Source organism: Gobio gobio, assembly GCF_949357685.1.
Source record: "Gobio gobio genome assembly, chromosome: 12".
Classification (NCBI taxonomy): Eukaryota; Metazoa; Chordata; class Actinopteri; order Cypriniformes; family Gobionidae; genus Gobio; species Gobio gobio.
Window position 1 is genome coordinate 1,588,477 of NC_137105.1, and position 19,919 is coordinate 1,608,395.

The 19,919-nt window shown below is 46.2% G+C and overlaps 1 protein-coding gene across 1 annotated transcript in view; it reads left to right on the plus strand.

Moving 5' to 3' along the window:
• The window catches only part of LOC307135627 (MAM domain-containing glycosylphosphatidylinositol anchor protein 2), a gene marked incomplete at both ends in the record, with an annotated part of 254,854 nt that overhangs the window by 138,348 nt on the left and 96,587 nt on the right, over positions 1 to 19,919 (plus strand). Inside the window, 2 exons of the mRNA XM_079832200.1 lie at positions 3,580 to 3,712; positions 11,145 to 11,414. Coding sequence (XP_079688326.1) covers positions 3,580 to 3,712; positions 11,145 to 11,414 — 403 coding nt within the window. The remainder of the gene's footprint in view (positions 1 to 3,579; positions 3,713 to 11,144; positions 11,415 to 19,919) is intronic.

Here is a 19,919-nt window from a genome sequence, read left to right on the forward strand (position 1 = left end):
AAGATGTTTTAAAAAACTATTAAAAAATCATTAAACATAACAAGATTAATTGAATGTAACTCAGAATATTAGTCAAAACTATAATATTAAAAACCAAAGAAACATTTCTCATTTTCATTTAGTTTAAGTGAATGTACTAAAATAACTAAAACTAAAACTGAAATAAAATGAATGAAAGCTATATCGAATTATTTTGTTAACTGTTAAAAATGACAAATAAAATTTAAACTAAACCTGCAAAGATACTAATAAAAACTCTAATAGTATCTCAATGATAGACGTATGGATGATAAATCTATAAACCTACATATTGTGTATTTAAAACACATTAATTATAGAAATATTTCATTTATGTATGACTGACAAATATACATCACATTAAGTTTATTAGTTCGTTTGTGTAATCCAAATGCATGGAAGTTTTAGATGCATATATTAAATATGCATTAATATGAAATATTTAGTGCACTTAGTACAGGAGCAGTAACCACTGAAACATCCAGGGCTGCGTTTCCCAAAAGCATCGTAAGCCTAAGTTGATCGTAAAAACGATCGTACGAGTGATCTTAATATTAAGGTCTGTTTCCCAAAAGCATCGTAACTTAAGTAGCACTTGAAAATGATCGTAGATCTACGAGTGCTCTGTAGTAATCGTAAAGCTCTAAGTGTATCGTAAGAAGACAGAGTTATGAGGTCACCTACAGGACAACCGGCAGATTACACCTTTAACTTTATTCAAGTGCATTGTGATAATACTATAAGGTTTTGATTGTACTTTATTGTACACTTTTTTATTATTTTTTTTATTTTAATATTCTCATTATTATCAATGTTGATTAAAAAAAACAGTTCTGCTGCTTAATATTATTGTGGAAACTGACTTTATGATCACTGGATTTTATTATTTATTTTTTATGAGGGCAGGTTACAAAAAAAAAAAATTATAAATACACATCTGAATTAAATGAGGATATTTATTTCGTCTTTTTTAAAGGTATCTTTTCTTGTTTTTTTTTTCTTGTTTTTTTTTTGTGCCTCATGTCTGAAGGTAGTTGCTTTAATAGACGTGTTTTGATTGCTAATCCACATCAGATGACAATTATTAGGTGAAACGTTCAGAGGAAACGATTCCATATAAGGTTATATTTCAGAACTTCGCAAATGGACAGCGACTATTAAGTAGCACTTAGAGCGCGTTCTCGCGCGTTCATGTTAAGTACATTTTTGGGAAACGCACGTGGAATTGCTGCGAGTGATCGTAACTTCGCTCGTAGAACACGCTCTTTAGAGCTAAGATACATCGTTATTGGGAAACCCGGCCCAGATCGTATGCATAAATCTACAACTATCCCAAATCTTTAACCATAGGCTCAATGACTTTAGTTTGAAAAATGTCATCTTCAGATGCTCATACCGTTACAGTAAAGATGGAAATGAGAGATTTCTTGCAGCTGGGCTCCAGGGATGGATTAGTTTGCTAGTCCTCTAATGCATCACTGCTCGTGACAGATTTGCTCAATATTTATCTGTAGTCAACATGTGGCTAATGCATCATCATCATCATCATCATCATCATCATCATGCAGTACTGTGGTGAAATGAGAGCGTAGCTGCTCTGGGTTACAGTAACAACACTCACACACACACATGTAGAAGTCATTTCCCAGAGTTCGAGAGATCTTGGTGCACTTTCACAGCTCTCTGTCACGCTCTCTCTCTCCTTGAACTCGGGTCTGATGGGGAAATTGGGTCATGCGATCAAACTACAACACTGGCACTGTGAAAACTGGCACTTGGTTTTTGAAGCGACGATACATCACTTCCCTCATGAGAAATTGGGTTACGCCAAATCATTTTCCTGCAGGTCAACTCATCGTTTAAAAGATAGCAGTGAGGCCGTAATCATGTCTTGAACATGGAGGGCACAGGTCTGTGAATTCAGGTATTGGGGTGCAGAGCCAGTGGCTGTTCTTTAGGAAATCATCAATGTCTTGAAATTGTTGAAAAGTTGAAGGTGGTGCTTCATCAAGAAATGTCTGTCGGGCAGGCCAAGATGTGAGCATCATCTGATCGTCTTATTAGAATGAAAGGTACAGTTGTGTGTCATCAGCTTAGCAGTGATGAGAAAAACCTTGTTTCTGAATTGCAGATCCTATTGATGAGAGAAGAGAAGCGGTCCCAGTACTGAGCCCTGAGGCACTTGAGTAGCTCTAGATGATAGCAGTGATGGAGAAACCATGTTTCTGAAGGACAGATCTAGTGATGACATGTAGATGGAGAAGAGAAGCGGCCCCAGCACTGAGCCCTGAGGCACTCCAGTAGCTCTAGATGATAGCAGTGATGGAGAAACCATGTTTCTGAAGGACAGATCTAGTGATGAGATGTAGATGGAGTAGAGAAGTGGTCCCAGCACTGAGCCCTGAGGCACTCCAGTAGCTCTAGATGATAGCAGTGATAGCAGTGATGGAGAAACCATGTTTCTGAAGGACAGATCTAGTGATGAGATGTAGATGGAGAAGAGAAGCAGTCCCAGTACTGAGCCCTGAGGCACTCCAGTAGCTCTAGATGATAGCAGTGATGGAGAAACCATGTTTCTGAAGGACAGATCTAGTGATGAGATGTAGATGGAGAAGAGAAGCAGTCCCAGTACTGAGCCCTGAGGCACTCCAGTAGCTCTAGATGATAGCAGTGATGGAGAAACCATGTTTCTGAAGGACAGATCGAGTGATGACATGTAGATGGAGAAGAGAAGCGGTCCCAGTACTGAGCCCTGAGGCACTCCAGTAGCTCTAGATGATAGCAGTGATGGAGAAACCATGTTTCTGAAGGACAGATCGAGTGATGACATGTAGATGGAGAAGAGAAGCAGTCCCAGCACTGATTTCATTTCAATTTAATTTCAAGCAACACAAATGTTTTTTATGTTTTATTTTACTATAATAACCCTGTTTAAAACGTTTTGTTATTGGAATTCAATAATTAAAGGATTTAAGTGGATTTATGGCAATAAAGAAACAACGCAAATTCACTCTTATTCATGTTCAATATATTGCCTAATATATTGAAAATACGAAACAACAAAATGTTTCTTGTCTCATCACATTGAGTTCAAAATGGCGTAATTTGTCACAAAAGTCATGTATTTTGCATCACTGTTGGTCTTTTAACACTTCTATCATAACGTATCGTAATATTGTCTGATATTATTTTACCTCACACTCTTTCACCATTAAAACTGAAGCATCACCAGGAGTTCATGTTTGTAATCTGTGAACAGTGAAGCTCTGCCTTCTTTGATTTGATTGGTCCTCTCACTCATCCTGACATTGATGAGTGGTGAGGCAGCCGAGCCTAAAACATTTTTTGTCAATAAACAGAGCAGCATGAAGAATAATCTTCTTTTTTAATTATCATCCTCCTGCTCAATGCCTGTGGTGGCTTCGGCCCTGGCTGACATGTTTGACAGTAAATGTGTTTAATAATCTACTTGCATCCAGTTCTGCTGCATCTTTTCTATATTGAGCACAATGAAGCACACATTTGCACACATTTCTCTGTATCTCTCGCTCTGAGCTCCAGGGGGAAACAAAGATTCTGAAGTTGAAGAACCTGAGGCCCAAGGACTACGCCAACTACAGCTGCATCGCCTCTGTCAGGAACGTGTGCGGCATCGCTGACCGCAAAGTCGTCTTCAGACTGACCAATAAAACAGGTGAGGCTCTTCAGGCACTTTTTTCTTTTTCTTTCTTTGCTTAGGGGTACTAAGAAGTTTGAAATACTGAGATACACTAACTTACCAAAAGTTTTGGGACGCCTGCCTCTATGTGCACATGAGCTTTAAGGGCATCCCATTCTTAATCCGTCGGGTTTAATATGGAGTCACTCTAACAGCTTCAGCTCTTCTGGGAAGGCTTTCCTCAAGGTTTAGGAGTGTGTTTATGGGGATTCTTCATTTGTGATGTTGGACGAGAAGGCCTGGCTCTCAGTCTCCGCTCTAATTCATCCCAAAGCTGTTCTATCGGGTTGAGGTCAGGACTCAAGTTCCTCCACACCAAACTCGCTCATCCATGTCTTACTGGACCGACGCTTTGAGCACTGGTCAGTCATGCTGGGACAGGAAGGGGCCGTCCCCAAACTGGTCCCACAAAGTTGGGAGCATGAAATTGTCCAAAATGTCTTGGTGAAGCGTTAAGAGTTCCTTTCACTGGAACTAATAATAATTAATAATTAATAATAATTTGTTACATTTATATAGCGCTTTTCTAGGCACTCAAAGCGCTTTACATATAGAAGGGGGAATCTCCTCAACCACCACCAATGTGCAGCATCCACCTGGATGATGCGACGGCAGCCATATTGCGCCAGAACGCCCACCACACACCAGCTGATTGGTGGAGAGGAGACAGAGTGATGAAGCCAATCTGTATATGGGGATGATTAGGAGGCCATGATGGAGAGGGGCCAATGGGCAAATTTGGCCAGGATGCCGGGGTTACACCCCTATTCTTTATCTAAGGACATCCTGGGATTTTTAATGACCACAGAGAGTCAGGACCTCGGTTTAACGTCTCATCCGAAGGACGGTGCTTGTTACAATATAGTGTCCCAATCACTATACTGGGGTGTTAGGACCCACACAGACCACAGGGTGAGCACCCCCTGCTGGCCTCACTAACACAACATGCACAACACTGTTACACAACACTAATAAGCCCTGAAAAACAACCCCACCCCATAATTCCCCCTGACAATGCAGTCAGGCAAGTCAACCGCCAAACCCAGACTCGTCCATGGGATTGTCAGACAGAGAAGCGTGATTAGTCACTCAGAGAACACGTCTCCACTGCTCTAGAGTCCAGTAGCGACGCGCTTTACCCCACTGCATCCCACGCTTTGCATTGCACTAAGGCTTGGATGAGCTGCTCGGCCATGGAAACCCATTCCATGAAGCTCTACACACTGTTCTTGAGCTCATCTGAAGGCCACAGAAGTTTGGAGGTCTGGAACTCTTGACTCTGCAGAAAGTTGGCCACTTCTGTGACCCTCAGCATGTGCTGACCCCGCTCTGTGACCCTCAGCATGTGCTGACCCAGCTCTGTGACCCTCAGCATGCGCTGACCCCGCTCTGTGACCCTCAGCATGTGCTGACCCCGCTCTGTGACCCTCAGCATGTGCTGACCCAGCTCTGTGACCCTCAGCATGCGCTGACCCCGCTCTGTGACCCTCAGCATGTGCTGACCCCGCTCTGTGACCCTCAGCATGCGCTGACCCCACTCTGGGACCCTCAGCATGCGCTGACCCCGCTCTGTGACCCTCAGCATGCGCTGACCCCGCTCTGTGACCCTCAGCATGCGCTGATCCCGCTCTGTGACCCTCAGTATGCGCTGACCCTGCTCTGTGACCCTCAGTATGCGCTGACCCCACTCTGTGACCCTCAGCATGCGCTGACCCTGCTCTGTGACCCTCAGCATGCGCTGACCCCACTCTGTGACCCTCAGCATGTGCTGACCCTGCTCTGTGACCCTCAGTATGCGCTGACCCCACTCTGTGACCCTCAGCATGCGCTGACCCTGCTCTGTGACCCTCAGCATGCGCTGACCCCACTCTGTGACCCTCAGTATGCGCTGACCCTGCTCTGTGACCCTCAGTATGCGCTGACCCCACTCTGTGACCCTCAGCATGCGCTGACCCCGCTCTGTGACCCTCAGCATGCGCTGACCCCACTCTGTGACCCTCAGCATGTGCTGACCCCGCTCTGTGACCCTCAGCATGTGCTGACCCAGCTCTGTGACCCTCAGCATGCGCTGACCCCGCTCTGTGACCCTCAGCATGTGCTGACCCAGCTCTGTGACCCTCAGCATGTGCTGACCCCGCTCTGTGACCCTCAGCATGTGCTGACCCAGCTCTGTGACCCTCAGCATGCGCTGACCCCGCTCTGTGACCCTCAGCATGTGCTGACCCCGCTCTGTGACCCTCAGCATGCGCTGACCCCACTCTGTGACCCTCAGCATGCGCTGACCCCGCTCTGTGACCCTCAGCATGCGCTGACCCCGCTCTGTGACCCTCAGCATGCGCTGACCCCGCTCTGTGACCCTCAGTATGCGCTGACCCTGCTCTGTGACCCTCAGTATGCGCTGACCCCACTCTGTGACCCTCAGCATGCGCTGACCCTGCTCTGTGACCCTCAGCATGCGCTGACCCCACTCTGTGACCCTCAGCATGTGCTGACCCTGCTCTGTGACCCTCAGTATGCGCTGACCCCACTCTGTGACCCTCAGCATGCGCTGACCCTGCTCTGTGACCCTCAGCATGCGCTGACCCCACTCTGTGACCCTCAGTATGCGCTGACCCTGCTCTGTGACCCTCAGTATGCGCTGACCCCACTCTGTGACCCTCAGCATGCGCTGACCCCGCTCTGTGACCCTCAGCATGCGCTGACCCCACTCTGTGACCCTCAGCATGTGCTGACCCTGCTCTGTGACCCTCAGTATGCGCTGACCCCGCTCTGTGACCCTCAGCATGCGCTGACCCCGCTCTGTGACCCTCAGCATGCGCTGTCCCCGCTCTGTGAGTTGCTGTTGTTCCCAATCGCTTCCACTTTTGATTAGGGATGCACCGAATCCAGATTTTTGGGGTTCGGCCGAATACCGAATCCACTGGTTAAGATTTGGCCGAATCCGAAACCGAATACCGAGTCCTATTCTCATCCGCAGTCCATTATCACAGTAAACACATTAATGAAGTTAACAACGTCCACAGCAGTGTAGGGATGCTATTGACCATTAACTGTTTTGGTCAAGTTTACTAAAGTAAACATTGTCGTGTATGTTCTTCTCGGCGCTATTTCATGATGGTTTATAGAAAAATTACCCCGAGTCGTCCTCTGTCGTTTCCAAGAACAACCCAACGGAGAGCAGGAGGCGTGCGCTAGGGTTGTGCCGACATCAAGATGGAGCGCCACCATCGTGATGCCACGCCCCGTTGCGAGTCTGTTGTGTGCGACACACACTAATCCTCTTCTATAGTATTAGTTAAACTAAAAACTTAGCAGGGATTGCTCTGTAAATTAAATTGAGAATGTAACTAATGCATATGCTATTTTAAATACTGTAGTCTATGCCAGATATATACCGGTAGCCTACATTTTGAAATCATTTGAGGCTGAAACTACTTTTGATATAATCCCACTAATAGTTGAGTGTGGAATATTTAGAATAATATTTGGTCTTGTTGCACAGGCTCCACCGATCACGGCCCCACGCTTGAGTTCTCTGAGCTCCTGAGAGCGGCCCATTCTCTCACTGTGTGTAGAAGCGAACACACACACACACACACACACACACACTCCTGAGAGCGGCCCATTCTCTCACTGTGTGTAGAAGCGAACACACACACACACACACACACACTCCTGAGAGCGGCCCATTCTCTCACTGTGTGTAGAAGCGAACACACACACACACACACACACACACACACTCCTGAGAGCGGCCCATTCTCTCACTGTGTGTAGAAGCGAACACACACACACACACACACACACACACTCCTGAGAGCGGCCCATTCTCTCACTGTGTGTAGAAGCGAACACACACACACACACACACACACTCCTGAGAGCGGCTGTGTGTAGAAGCGAACACACACACACACACACACACTCCTGAGAGCGGCCCATTCTCTCACTAATGTGTGTAGAAGCGAACACACACACACACACACACACACACACACACATACACACACACACACACACACACACACACACGCTCCTGAGAGCGGCCCATTCTCTCTCTAATGTGTGTAGAAGCGAACACACACACACACACACACACGCTCCTGAGAGCGGCCCATTCTCTCTCTAATGTGTGTAGAAGCGAACACACACACACACACACACACACACGCTCCTGAGAGCGGCCCATTCTCTCACTAATGTGTGTAGAAGCGAACACACACACACACACACACACACACACGCTCCTGAGAGCGGCCCATTCTCTCACTAATGTGTGTAGAAGCGAACACACACACACACACACACACACACACACACACACACACACACACGCTCCTGAGAGCGGCCCATTCTCTCACTAATGTGTGTAGAAGCGAACACACACACACACACTCCTGAGAGCGGCCCATTCTCTCACTAATGTGTGTAGAAGCGAACACACACACACACACTCCTGAGAGCGGCCCATTCTCTCACTAATGTGTGTAGAAGCGAACACACACACACACACACACACACACACGCTCCTGAGAGCGGCCCATTCTCTCACTAATGTGTGTAGAAGCGAACACACACACACACACTCCTGAGAGCGGCCCATTCTCTCACTAATGTGTGTAGAAGCGAACACACACACACACACTCCTGAGAGCGGCCCATTCTCTCACTAATGTGTGTAGAAGCGAACACACACACACACACACACACACACACGCTCCTGAGAGCGGCCCATTCTCTCACTAATGTGTGTAGAAGCGAACACACACACACACACACACACACACACACACACACGCTCCTGAGAGCGGCCCATTCTCTCACTAATGTGTGTAGAAGCGAACACACACACACACACACACACACACACACACACACACACACGCTCCTGAGAGCGGCCCATTCTCTCACTAATGTGTGTAGAAGCGAACACACACACACACACTCCTGAGAGCGGCCCATTCTCTCACTAATGTGTGTAGAAGCGAACACACACACACACACACACACACACACGCTCCTGAGAGCGGCCCATTCTCTCACTAATGTGTGTAGAAGCGAACACACACACACACACTCCTGAGAGCGGCCCATTCTCTCACTAATGTGTGTAGAAGCGAACACACACACACACACTCCTGAGAGCGGCCCATTCTCTCACTAATGTGTGTAGAAGCGAACACACACACACACACACACACACACACGCTCCTGAGAGCGGCCCATTCTCTCACTAATGTGTGTAGAAGCGAACACACACACACACACACACACACACACACACACACACGCTCCTGAGAGCGGCCCATTCTCTCACTAATGTGTGTAGAAGCGAACACACACACACACACACACACACACACACACTCACTCTCAGAATCGCGCGTGACGGTCACATGTTTCCATCTCTGCCTCTCATATGAGGACATGAACGTCATCTCCAGAGCCACTGAGTCACTTTATGAGCATTTTACTGTTTAATTTGAGAAAAACTACCGTCATAAACACAGAAACTCAAATTCACGGCAACCCGTCAAAATAAAACTCCGGCTAACTTTATTTTTTTAAAGTTTTGTTTCTTAATAAATTAAATGTTTTCTTCATGTTTTAATTTTAAACATATAAAGCTCAGTTGTGCAGCACTTTGTTTGACAAAAATAAGTTTAATTAAATTAAAAGATAAATTAAAGCTACACTGTGTAACTTTTTTAGTTTATTCTTAGCTAAAAACACTTAGTTCTTTCAAAAATATATGTGCTCATTAATGTATATTTACTTCTTTCAAGTAATAAAGTATTCTGGTAAGTTTATAATATGCCATTGTAAACACATACGGGTGAGGGTTCGAATGCGGGTCGCCATGTTGATCCTCCATCTTGAAAGTACATTAGCCATAGAGGGACATTCCCGTAAATTCAAGCTTGGCCTTTGGCGTTTTAACACTCGATGGCTCCGTGTCCAATGTGGACGAGGTGGAACTGGAAGCCATGTTAATCTTGGACTAAATCAGCCACCGTAGGAGTTAAAACCAAATCGGAATTGAGAGGAACAGAAACTAATATTCACTGGATGGTCATATACAAGTTCACCACTAGATGGGGGAAAATATCACACAGTGGAGCTTTACGTCTTCATTCGATAACCAGAAAATACATAACTCATAATTTGTGGGAAATCTTTTCATAGAAATGAAATTAAAAAGAAAAAATTATAATATGGTTGTTTTTATTAATTAAATTAAGTAGCTAGTAGCCTACTATTAGCCTACTATTCACTAGTAAATATTACAGTGATCAAACATCACAGACGATGGCAGACGGAGAGCAGGGCAGCTCTGGTGTAATGTCAAGAACACTTCTATAAATGACTTACAGGTTCTGCACAGTTATTTAGGGCGTTTTCACACCTGAAAGTCACACCAAGGTCCGAACCGAAGTTCATGTTTTGATACTTTTTATACATTCGGTTAGTTTTGGTTTGGTTTCACATTGCAATTATGCGAGCGCACTAAAGAACTTTACATGACACACTTGTCCACTCTATGTGGGCGGCATCTGGACATTGATTGGTTTGTAAACGAACGTCTGACGTCAGCATCTTTGACAAGAGTGAATGAACGGACACATATCGCTGCCACTATTGAACAGTCGCATTGCTGGACTATTTTCTTTTCGTCACGTTTAAAAGTGGACATTTCAAGCTTTATATTCACATATTTCTCATGTTTGTGAGACGAGTATCTGCTGAGTTTCAGTTTATTTGAGACGCTCCAGTTCATGTGCAAAGCATGTGATCGCTCCCGCGATTATTGTCTGCTATAGACTATTTGCTTCTTATTTATTAAATCCAGGCAATTATCTGATTAAACGTTGATTCAAATTAAGATACAATTTATACAAAACGAAATTCCCATTAAAGAAATACTTTCTAAGCAAAATCATACAAAATTTCGTTCAAAATTGTTTCTGACTTTCTGTCTTCTGACATATTGCGCATATTTTCCCTTTTCATAATCAATGTAGCCTAGATTGAATTTAAAAATAACGTTATAATATTTAAACATAAACAGGAACTTCCTGTAAATGCTCTGAAAGTCTGAACCGTACAGAAATGCTTTCACACTAGAAACGAACCGAACCTTTGCTCAGTTTGATCCGGACTGAGACGACCTCTTTTCATCGGACCAAATTTCGTCTGTTTGGTCTGGCCCGTGGTCAGGGGAGATTTCACACCGGTCATTTTGATTCGGACCAAACTGAAAAGTCAGAAAATCCGGACCAAACAAGGCAGGTGTGAAAACGCCCTTACGTAAACATCCTAAAAGTACCGAAAAAAGGTACCGATACGATACCGGCTACAATGTGAACGGTACCCAACCCGACTCATGAGTGTGCTTGTCCCTCTGCAGCCCCGGCCTCCATAAAGCTGCTGGTGGAGGATCCGATCGTGGTGAACCCGGGGCAGACGGTGTCTCTGGTGTGCATCACCACGGGTGGAGAACCGGCTCCGAGCCTCAGCTGGACCAGCAGCTCCGCCGCCCTGCCCCTGAAGAGCCTGATGAAGGACGGCACCCTCACTCTGCCCTCCATCTCCTCCACCGACGCCGGACTCTACAGCTGCATCGCCAGCAACAACGTGGGCAACCCGGCCAAGAAGTCCACCACCATCATCGTCAGAGGTGAAGCTCTGATTACTGCACTTCCGAAACTGCACTGATGTCCCTCATATTCCACATTTGGCAGATTCTTTATCCAAAGCCACTTACGGGAGTCAACAATTTTCGTAGTATTTAATGCCAGATTTATTAGTCAAATAATTTAGGAAGCAAACTAGAGAAGAGAAGATTTTGTGTGTGTGTGTGTGTGTGTGTGATGGGTAGGTTTAGGGGCAGGGGCAGTGTGTGTGTGTGTGTGTGTGTGTGTGTGTGTGTGTGTGTGATGGGTAGGTTTAGGGGCAGGGGCAGTGTGTGTGTGTGTGTGTGTGATGGGTAGGTTTAGGGGCAGGGGCAGTGTGTGTGTGTGTGTGTGTGTGTGATGGGTAGGTTTAGGGGCAGGGGCAGTGTGTGTGTGTGTGTGTGTGTGTGATGGGTAGGTTTAGGGGCAGGGGCAGTGTGTGTGTGTGTGTGTGTGTGTGTGTGTGTGTGTGTGATGGGTAGGTTTAGGGGCAGGGGCAGTGTGTGTGTGTGTGTGTGTGTGTGTGTGTGTGTGTGTGTGTGTGTGTGTGTGTGTGTGTGTGTGTGTGATGGGTAGGTTTAGGGGCAGGGGCAGTGTGTGTGTGTGTGTGTGTGTGTGTGTGTGTGTGTGTGTGTGTGTGTGTGTGATGGGTAGGTTTAGGGGCAGTGGCAGTGTGTGTGTGTGTGTGTGTGTGTGTGTGATGGGTAGGTTTAGGGGCAGGGGCAGGGGCAGTGTGTGTGTGTGTGTGTGTGTGTGTGTGATGGGGTAGGTTTAGAGGCAGGGGCAGTGTGTGTGTGTGTGTGTGTGTGTGTGATGGGTAGGTTTAGGGGCAGGGGCAGTATAGGGGGATAGAATATACAGTATGTACGGTATAAAAACCATTACGCCTATGGAAAGTCCCCATAAAACATGAAAACCCAACATGTGTGTGTGTGTGTGTGTGTGTGTGTGTGTGTGTGTGTGTGTGTATATAACGTGTGTGTAACTTGTGTGTAACGTGTATGTGTAACGTGTGTGTGTGTGTGTGTGTGTGTGTGTGTGTGTGTGTGTGTGTGTGTGTGTGTGTGTGTGTGTGTGTGTGTGTGTGTGTGAGTGTGTGTGTGTGTGTGTGTGTGTGTATATAACGTGTGTGTAACTTGTGTGTAACGTGTGTGTGTAACGTGTGTGTGTGTGTGTGTGTGTGTGTGTGTGTGTGTGTGTGTGTGTGTGTGTGTTTGTGTGTGTGTGTGTGTAGTGTGTGTGTGTAACGTGTGTGTGACGTGTGTGTGTGTGTGTGTGTGTGTATAACGTGTTTGTAACTTGTGTGTAATGTGTGTAACGTGTGTAACGTGTGTGTGTGTGTGTGTGTGTGTGTATAACGTGTGTGTGTAACTTGTGTGTGACGTGTGTGTAACGTGTGTAACGTGTGTATAACGTGTGTGTAACTTGTGTGTGACGTGTGTGTGTGTGTGTGTGTGTGTAACGTGTGTGTAACGTGTGTGTGACATGTGTGTGTGTATAACATGTGTGTGTGTGTAACTTGTGTGTGACGTGTGTGTGTGTAACGTATGTGTAACGTGTGTGTGACGCGTGTGTGACGTGTGTGTGTGTGAAGCGTGTGTGTGACGTATGTGTGTGTGTGTGTGACACGTGTGTGTAACGTGTGTGTGACGTGTGTGTGTGTGACGTGTGTGTGTGTGTGTGTGTGTCTTTTTGTCTCGTTGTGTAAGAATATCCCGGTACGGTGTGGTTCTCTGGCAGAGGGAGTGTAAATGCGGTTCCAGTGCTCAAACCTGATCTTTGATTCCGGCAGGGGTTCACCAGCCCACTGTGATTTTAAATATTGATTGTCACACCAAAGGATCTTCTTGTGAAACAACGTTTCTCGTGGCTCTTTGAGCCTGTTAGCATGAGAAATGTAGATCAGATTTCATATCACAGCTCTCATTTGGCTGTGAAGGACAGAGCCTTCGGCACATTACAGCCCAAATGATTAAAGGCACAATTACAATGAAGTCGTTTGAGTCTCATGAAAGTGTCAGAAACAGCAGCAGACTTCATCTGAAGAACATGAGGAGCTCTGAGATCTGCACTGACACTTGCATACATTCATAATCTCATCAGAAACACATAAGGATTAAATACACATTCAGAAATAATACATTTTCTCTCCAGTTCTCATTAAGTTCTTATGACTGTAATGCAGAAATAAATATGCATCATTACATAAAAGAATATGCAGGAATAGATGCAGTGATACAATAAAATGCATAAATATGTAAATACATACAGTATATTATATACAATATTTTTAATATTAGCATCATGTATATGTTATATATTATTATTCTTAGTATTATTATTATTATTAATACTACTACTACTACTACTACTACTTATATTACCACCACCACTACTATTACCACCACCACTACCACTACTATTACCACCACCACTACCACTACTATTACCACCACCACCACTACTATTACCACCACCACCACTACTATTACCACCACCACTACCACTACCATTACCACCACCACTACCACTACTATTACCACTACCACTACCACTACTATTACCACTACCACTACCACTACTATTACCACCACCACTACCACTACTATTACCACCACCACTACCACTACTATTACCATCACCACTACCATTACCACCACCACTACCACTACTATTACCACCACCACTACCACTACTATTACCACCACCACTACCACTACTATTACCACCACCACTACCACTACTATTACCATCACCACTACCATTACCACCACCACTACCACTACTATTACCACTACCACTACCACTACTATTACCACTACCACTACTATTACCATCACCACTACCATTACCACCACCACTACCACTACTATTACCACCACCACTACCACTACTATTACCACCACCACTACCACTACTATTACCACCACCACTACCACTACTATTACCACTACCACTACCACTACTATTACCATCACCACTACCATTACCACCACCACTACCACTACTATTACCACCACCACTACCACTACTATTACCATCACCACTACCATTACCACCACCACTACCACTACTATTACCACTACCACTACCACTACTATTACCACTACCACTACCACTACTATTACCATCACCACTACCATTACCACCACCACTACCACTACTATTACCACCACCACTACCACTACTATTACCACCACCACTACCACTACTATTACCACCACCACTACCACTACTATTACCACTACCACTACCACTACTATTACCATCACCACTACCATTACCACCACCACTACCACTACTATTACCACCACCACTACCACTACTATTACCACCACCACTACCACTACTATTACCACCACCACTACCACTACTATTACCATCACCACTACCATTACCACCACCACTACCACTACTATTACCACCACCACTACCACTACTATTACCACCACCACCACTACTATTACCACCACCACCACTACTATTACCACCACCACCACCACCACTACTATTACCACCACCACCACCACCACTACTATTACCACCACCACCACCACCACCACTACTATTACCACCACCACTACTATTACCACCACCACCACCACTACTATTACCACCACCACCACTACTATTACCACCACCACTACCACTACTATTACCACCACTACCACTACTATTACCACCACCACTACCACTACTATTACCACCACTACCACTACTATTACCACCACCACTACCACTACTATTACCACCACCACTACCACTACTATTACCACCACTACCACTACTATTACCACCACCACCACTACCATTACCACCACCACTACCACTACTATTACCACCACCACCACTACCACTACTATTACCACCACCACCACTACTATTACCACGACCACTACCACTACTATTACCACCACCACCATTACTATTACCACCACCACTACCACTACTATTACCACCACCACCACCACTACTATTACCACCACCACCACTACTATTACCACCACCACCACCACTACTATTACCACCACCACCACCACTACTTTTACCACCACCACCACCACCACCACTACTATTACCACCACCACTACCACTACTATTACCACCACCACCACTACTATTACCACCACCACCACCACCACTACTATTACCACCACCACCACCACTACTATTACCACCACCACTACCACTACTATTACCACCACCACCACCACTACTATTACCACCACCACCACTACCACTACTATTACCACCACCACTACTATTACCACCACCACCACTACCACCACTATTACCACCACCACCACCACCACCACTACTATTACCACCACCACCACCACCACCACCACCACTACTATTACCACCACTACTATTACCACCACCACCACCACCACTACTATTACCACCACCACCACTACTATTACCACCACCACTACCACTACCACTACTATTACCACCACCACCACCACCACTACTATTACCACCACTACTATTACCACCACCACCACCACCACTACTATTACCACCACCACTACTATTACCACCACCACCACCACCACTACTATTACCACCACCACTACTATTACCACCACCAACACCACTACTATTACCACCACCACCACCACTACCACTACTAATACCACCACCACTATTACCACCACCACCACTACTATTACCACCACCAGCACCACTACTATTACCACCACCACCATCACCACTACTATACCACCACCACCACTACTATTACCACCACTACTATTACCACCACCACCACCACTACTATTACCACCACCACCACCACTACTATTACCACCACCACCACTACTATTACCACCACCACCACCACCACTACTTTTACCACCACTACTATTACCACCACCACTACCACTACTATTACCACCACCACCACTACTATTACCACCACCACCACCACCACTACTATTACCACCACCACCACCACTACTATTACCACCACCACTACCACTACTATTACCACCACCACCACTACTATTACCACCACTACTATTACCACCACCACCACCACCACCACCACTACTATTACCACCACCACCACCACCACCACCACCACCACCACCACCACCACCACCACTACTATTACCACCACCACTACCACTACCACTACTATTACCACCACCACCACCACCACTATTACCACCACTACTATTACCACCACCACCACCACCACTACTATTACCACCACCAACAACACTACTATTACCACCACCACCACCACTACCACTACTAATACCACCACCACTATTACCACCACCACCACCACTACTATTACCACCACCAGCACCACTACTATTACCACCACCACCATCACCACTACTATACCACCACCACCACTACTATTACCACCACCACCACTACTATTACCACCACCACTACTATTACCACCACCACTACTATTACCACCACCACCACCAATACTATTACCACCACCACCACCACCACCACTACTATTACCACCACCACCACCACCACTACTATTACCACCACCACCACCACCACCACTACTATTACCACCACCACTACTATTACAACCACCCCCACTACTATTACCACCACCACCACCACCACCACCACCACTACTATTACCACTTCCCCCACCACTACTATTACCACCATTACTACTATTACCACCACCACCACCACTACTATTACCACCACCACCACCACCACCACCACCACTACTATTACCACCACCACCACCACCACCACCACTACTATTACCACCACCACTTCCACTACTATTACCACCACCACTTCCACTACTATTACCACCACTACTATTACCACCACCACCACTACTATTTCCACCACCACCACCACTACTATTATTACCACCACCTCTACTATTACCACCACCACCACTACTAATACCACCACCACCACTAATATTACCACCACCATCACCACTACTATTACTACCACCACCACTATTACCACCACCACTACTATTACCACCACCACCACCACCACTACTATTACCACCACCACCACCACTACTATTACCACCACCACTACTATTACCACTACCACCACAACTACTATTACCACCACCACCACCACTATTATTACCACCACCACTACTATTACCACCACCACCACCACCACTACTATTACCATCACCACCACCACCACTACTATTACCGCCACTACTATTACCACCACCACCACCACCACTACTATTACCACCACCACCACCACCACCACTACTATTACCGCCACTACTATTACCACCACCATCACCACTAATATTACCACCACCACCATCACCACTACTATTACCACCACCACCACCACTACTATTACCGCCACTACTATTACCACCACCATCACCACTAATATTACCACCACCACCATCACTACTATTACTACCACCACCACCACTATTACCACCACCACCACCACTACTATTACCACCACCACCACCACCACTACTATTACCACCACCCCCACTACTATTACCACCACCACCACCACCACTACTATGACCACCACCACCACTACTATTACCACCACCACCACCACTACTATTACCACCACCACCACTACCACTACTATTACTACCACCACCACTATTACCACCACTACTATTACCACCACCACTACTATTACCACCACCACCACAACCACCACTATTACCACCACTACTACTACTACCACCACCACCACTATTACCACCACTACTATTACCACCACTACTATTACCACCACCACCACCACCACCACCACCACCACCACCACCACTATTACCACCACTACTATTACCACCACCACCACCACCACCACCACTACTTTTACCACCACTACTACTACCACCACCACCACCACCACCACCACTATTACCACCACTACTATTACCACCACCACCACCACTACTATTACCACCCCCACCACTACTATTACCACCAATACCACCACCACTACTATTACCACCACAGCCACTACTATTAACCACCACCACCACCACCACCACCACTATTACCACCACTACTATTACCACCACCACCACTATAACCACCACTACTACTACCACCACCACCACCACCACCACTATTACTACTATTACCACCACACCACCACCACCACCACTATTACTACTATTACCACCACCACCACTTTTACCACCACTACTATTACCACCACCACCACCACCACCACCACTACTATTACCACCACTACTACTACCACCACCACCACCACCACTATTACCACCGCTACTATTACCACCACCACCACCACTACTATTACCACCCCCACCACTACTATTACCACCACCACCACCACTACTATTACCACCACTACTATTACCACCACCACCACCACTATTACCACCACTACTATTACCACCACCACCACCACCACCACCACTACTTTTACCACCACTACTACTACCACCACCACCACCACCACTATTACCACCACTACTATTACCACCACTACTATTACCACCCCCACCACTACTATTACCACCACCACCACCACCACCACTACTATTACCACCACAGCCACTACTATTACCACCACCACCACCACCACCACTATTACCACCACTACTATTACCACCACCACCACTATAACCACCACTACTACTACTACCACAACCACCACCACCACCACTATTACTACTATTACCACCACACCACCACCACCACTATTACTACTATTACCACCACCACCACTTTTACCACCACTACTATTACCACCACCACCACCACCACCACTACTATTACCACCACTACTACTACCACCACCACCACCACCACTACTATTACCACCCCCACCACTACTATTACCACCACCACCACCACTACTATTACCACCACCACCACTACTATTACCACCACCACCACCACCACTACTATTACCACCCCCACCACTACTATTACCACCACCACCACCACTACTATTACCACCACCACCACTACTATTACCACCACCACCACCACCACCACTATTACCACCACCACTATTACCACCACTACTACTACTACCACCACCACCACCACTATTACTACTATTACCACCACTACTATTACCACCACCACCACCACTACTACTACCACCACCACCACCACTACTATTACCACCACCACCACCACTATTACTACCACCACTATTACTACCACCACCACCACCACCACTATTAGTACCACCACCACTACTATTACCACCACCACCACTATTACTACCTCCACCACCACCACCAACACCACTATTACTACCACCACCACCACTATTACTACCACCACCACCACTATTACCACCACCACCACTACTATTACTACTACCACCACTACCACCACTATTACTACCACCACCACCACCACCACCACTATTACTACCACCACCACCACCACTATTACTACCACCACCACTACTATTACCACCACTACCACTATTACTACCTCCACCACCACCACCAACATCACTATTACTACCACCACCACCACTATTACCACCACCACCACCACCAACAC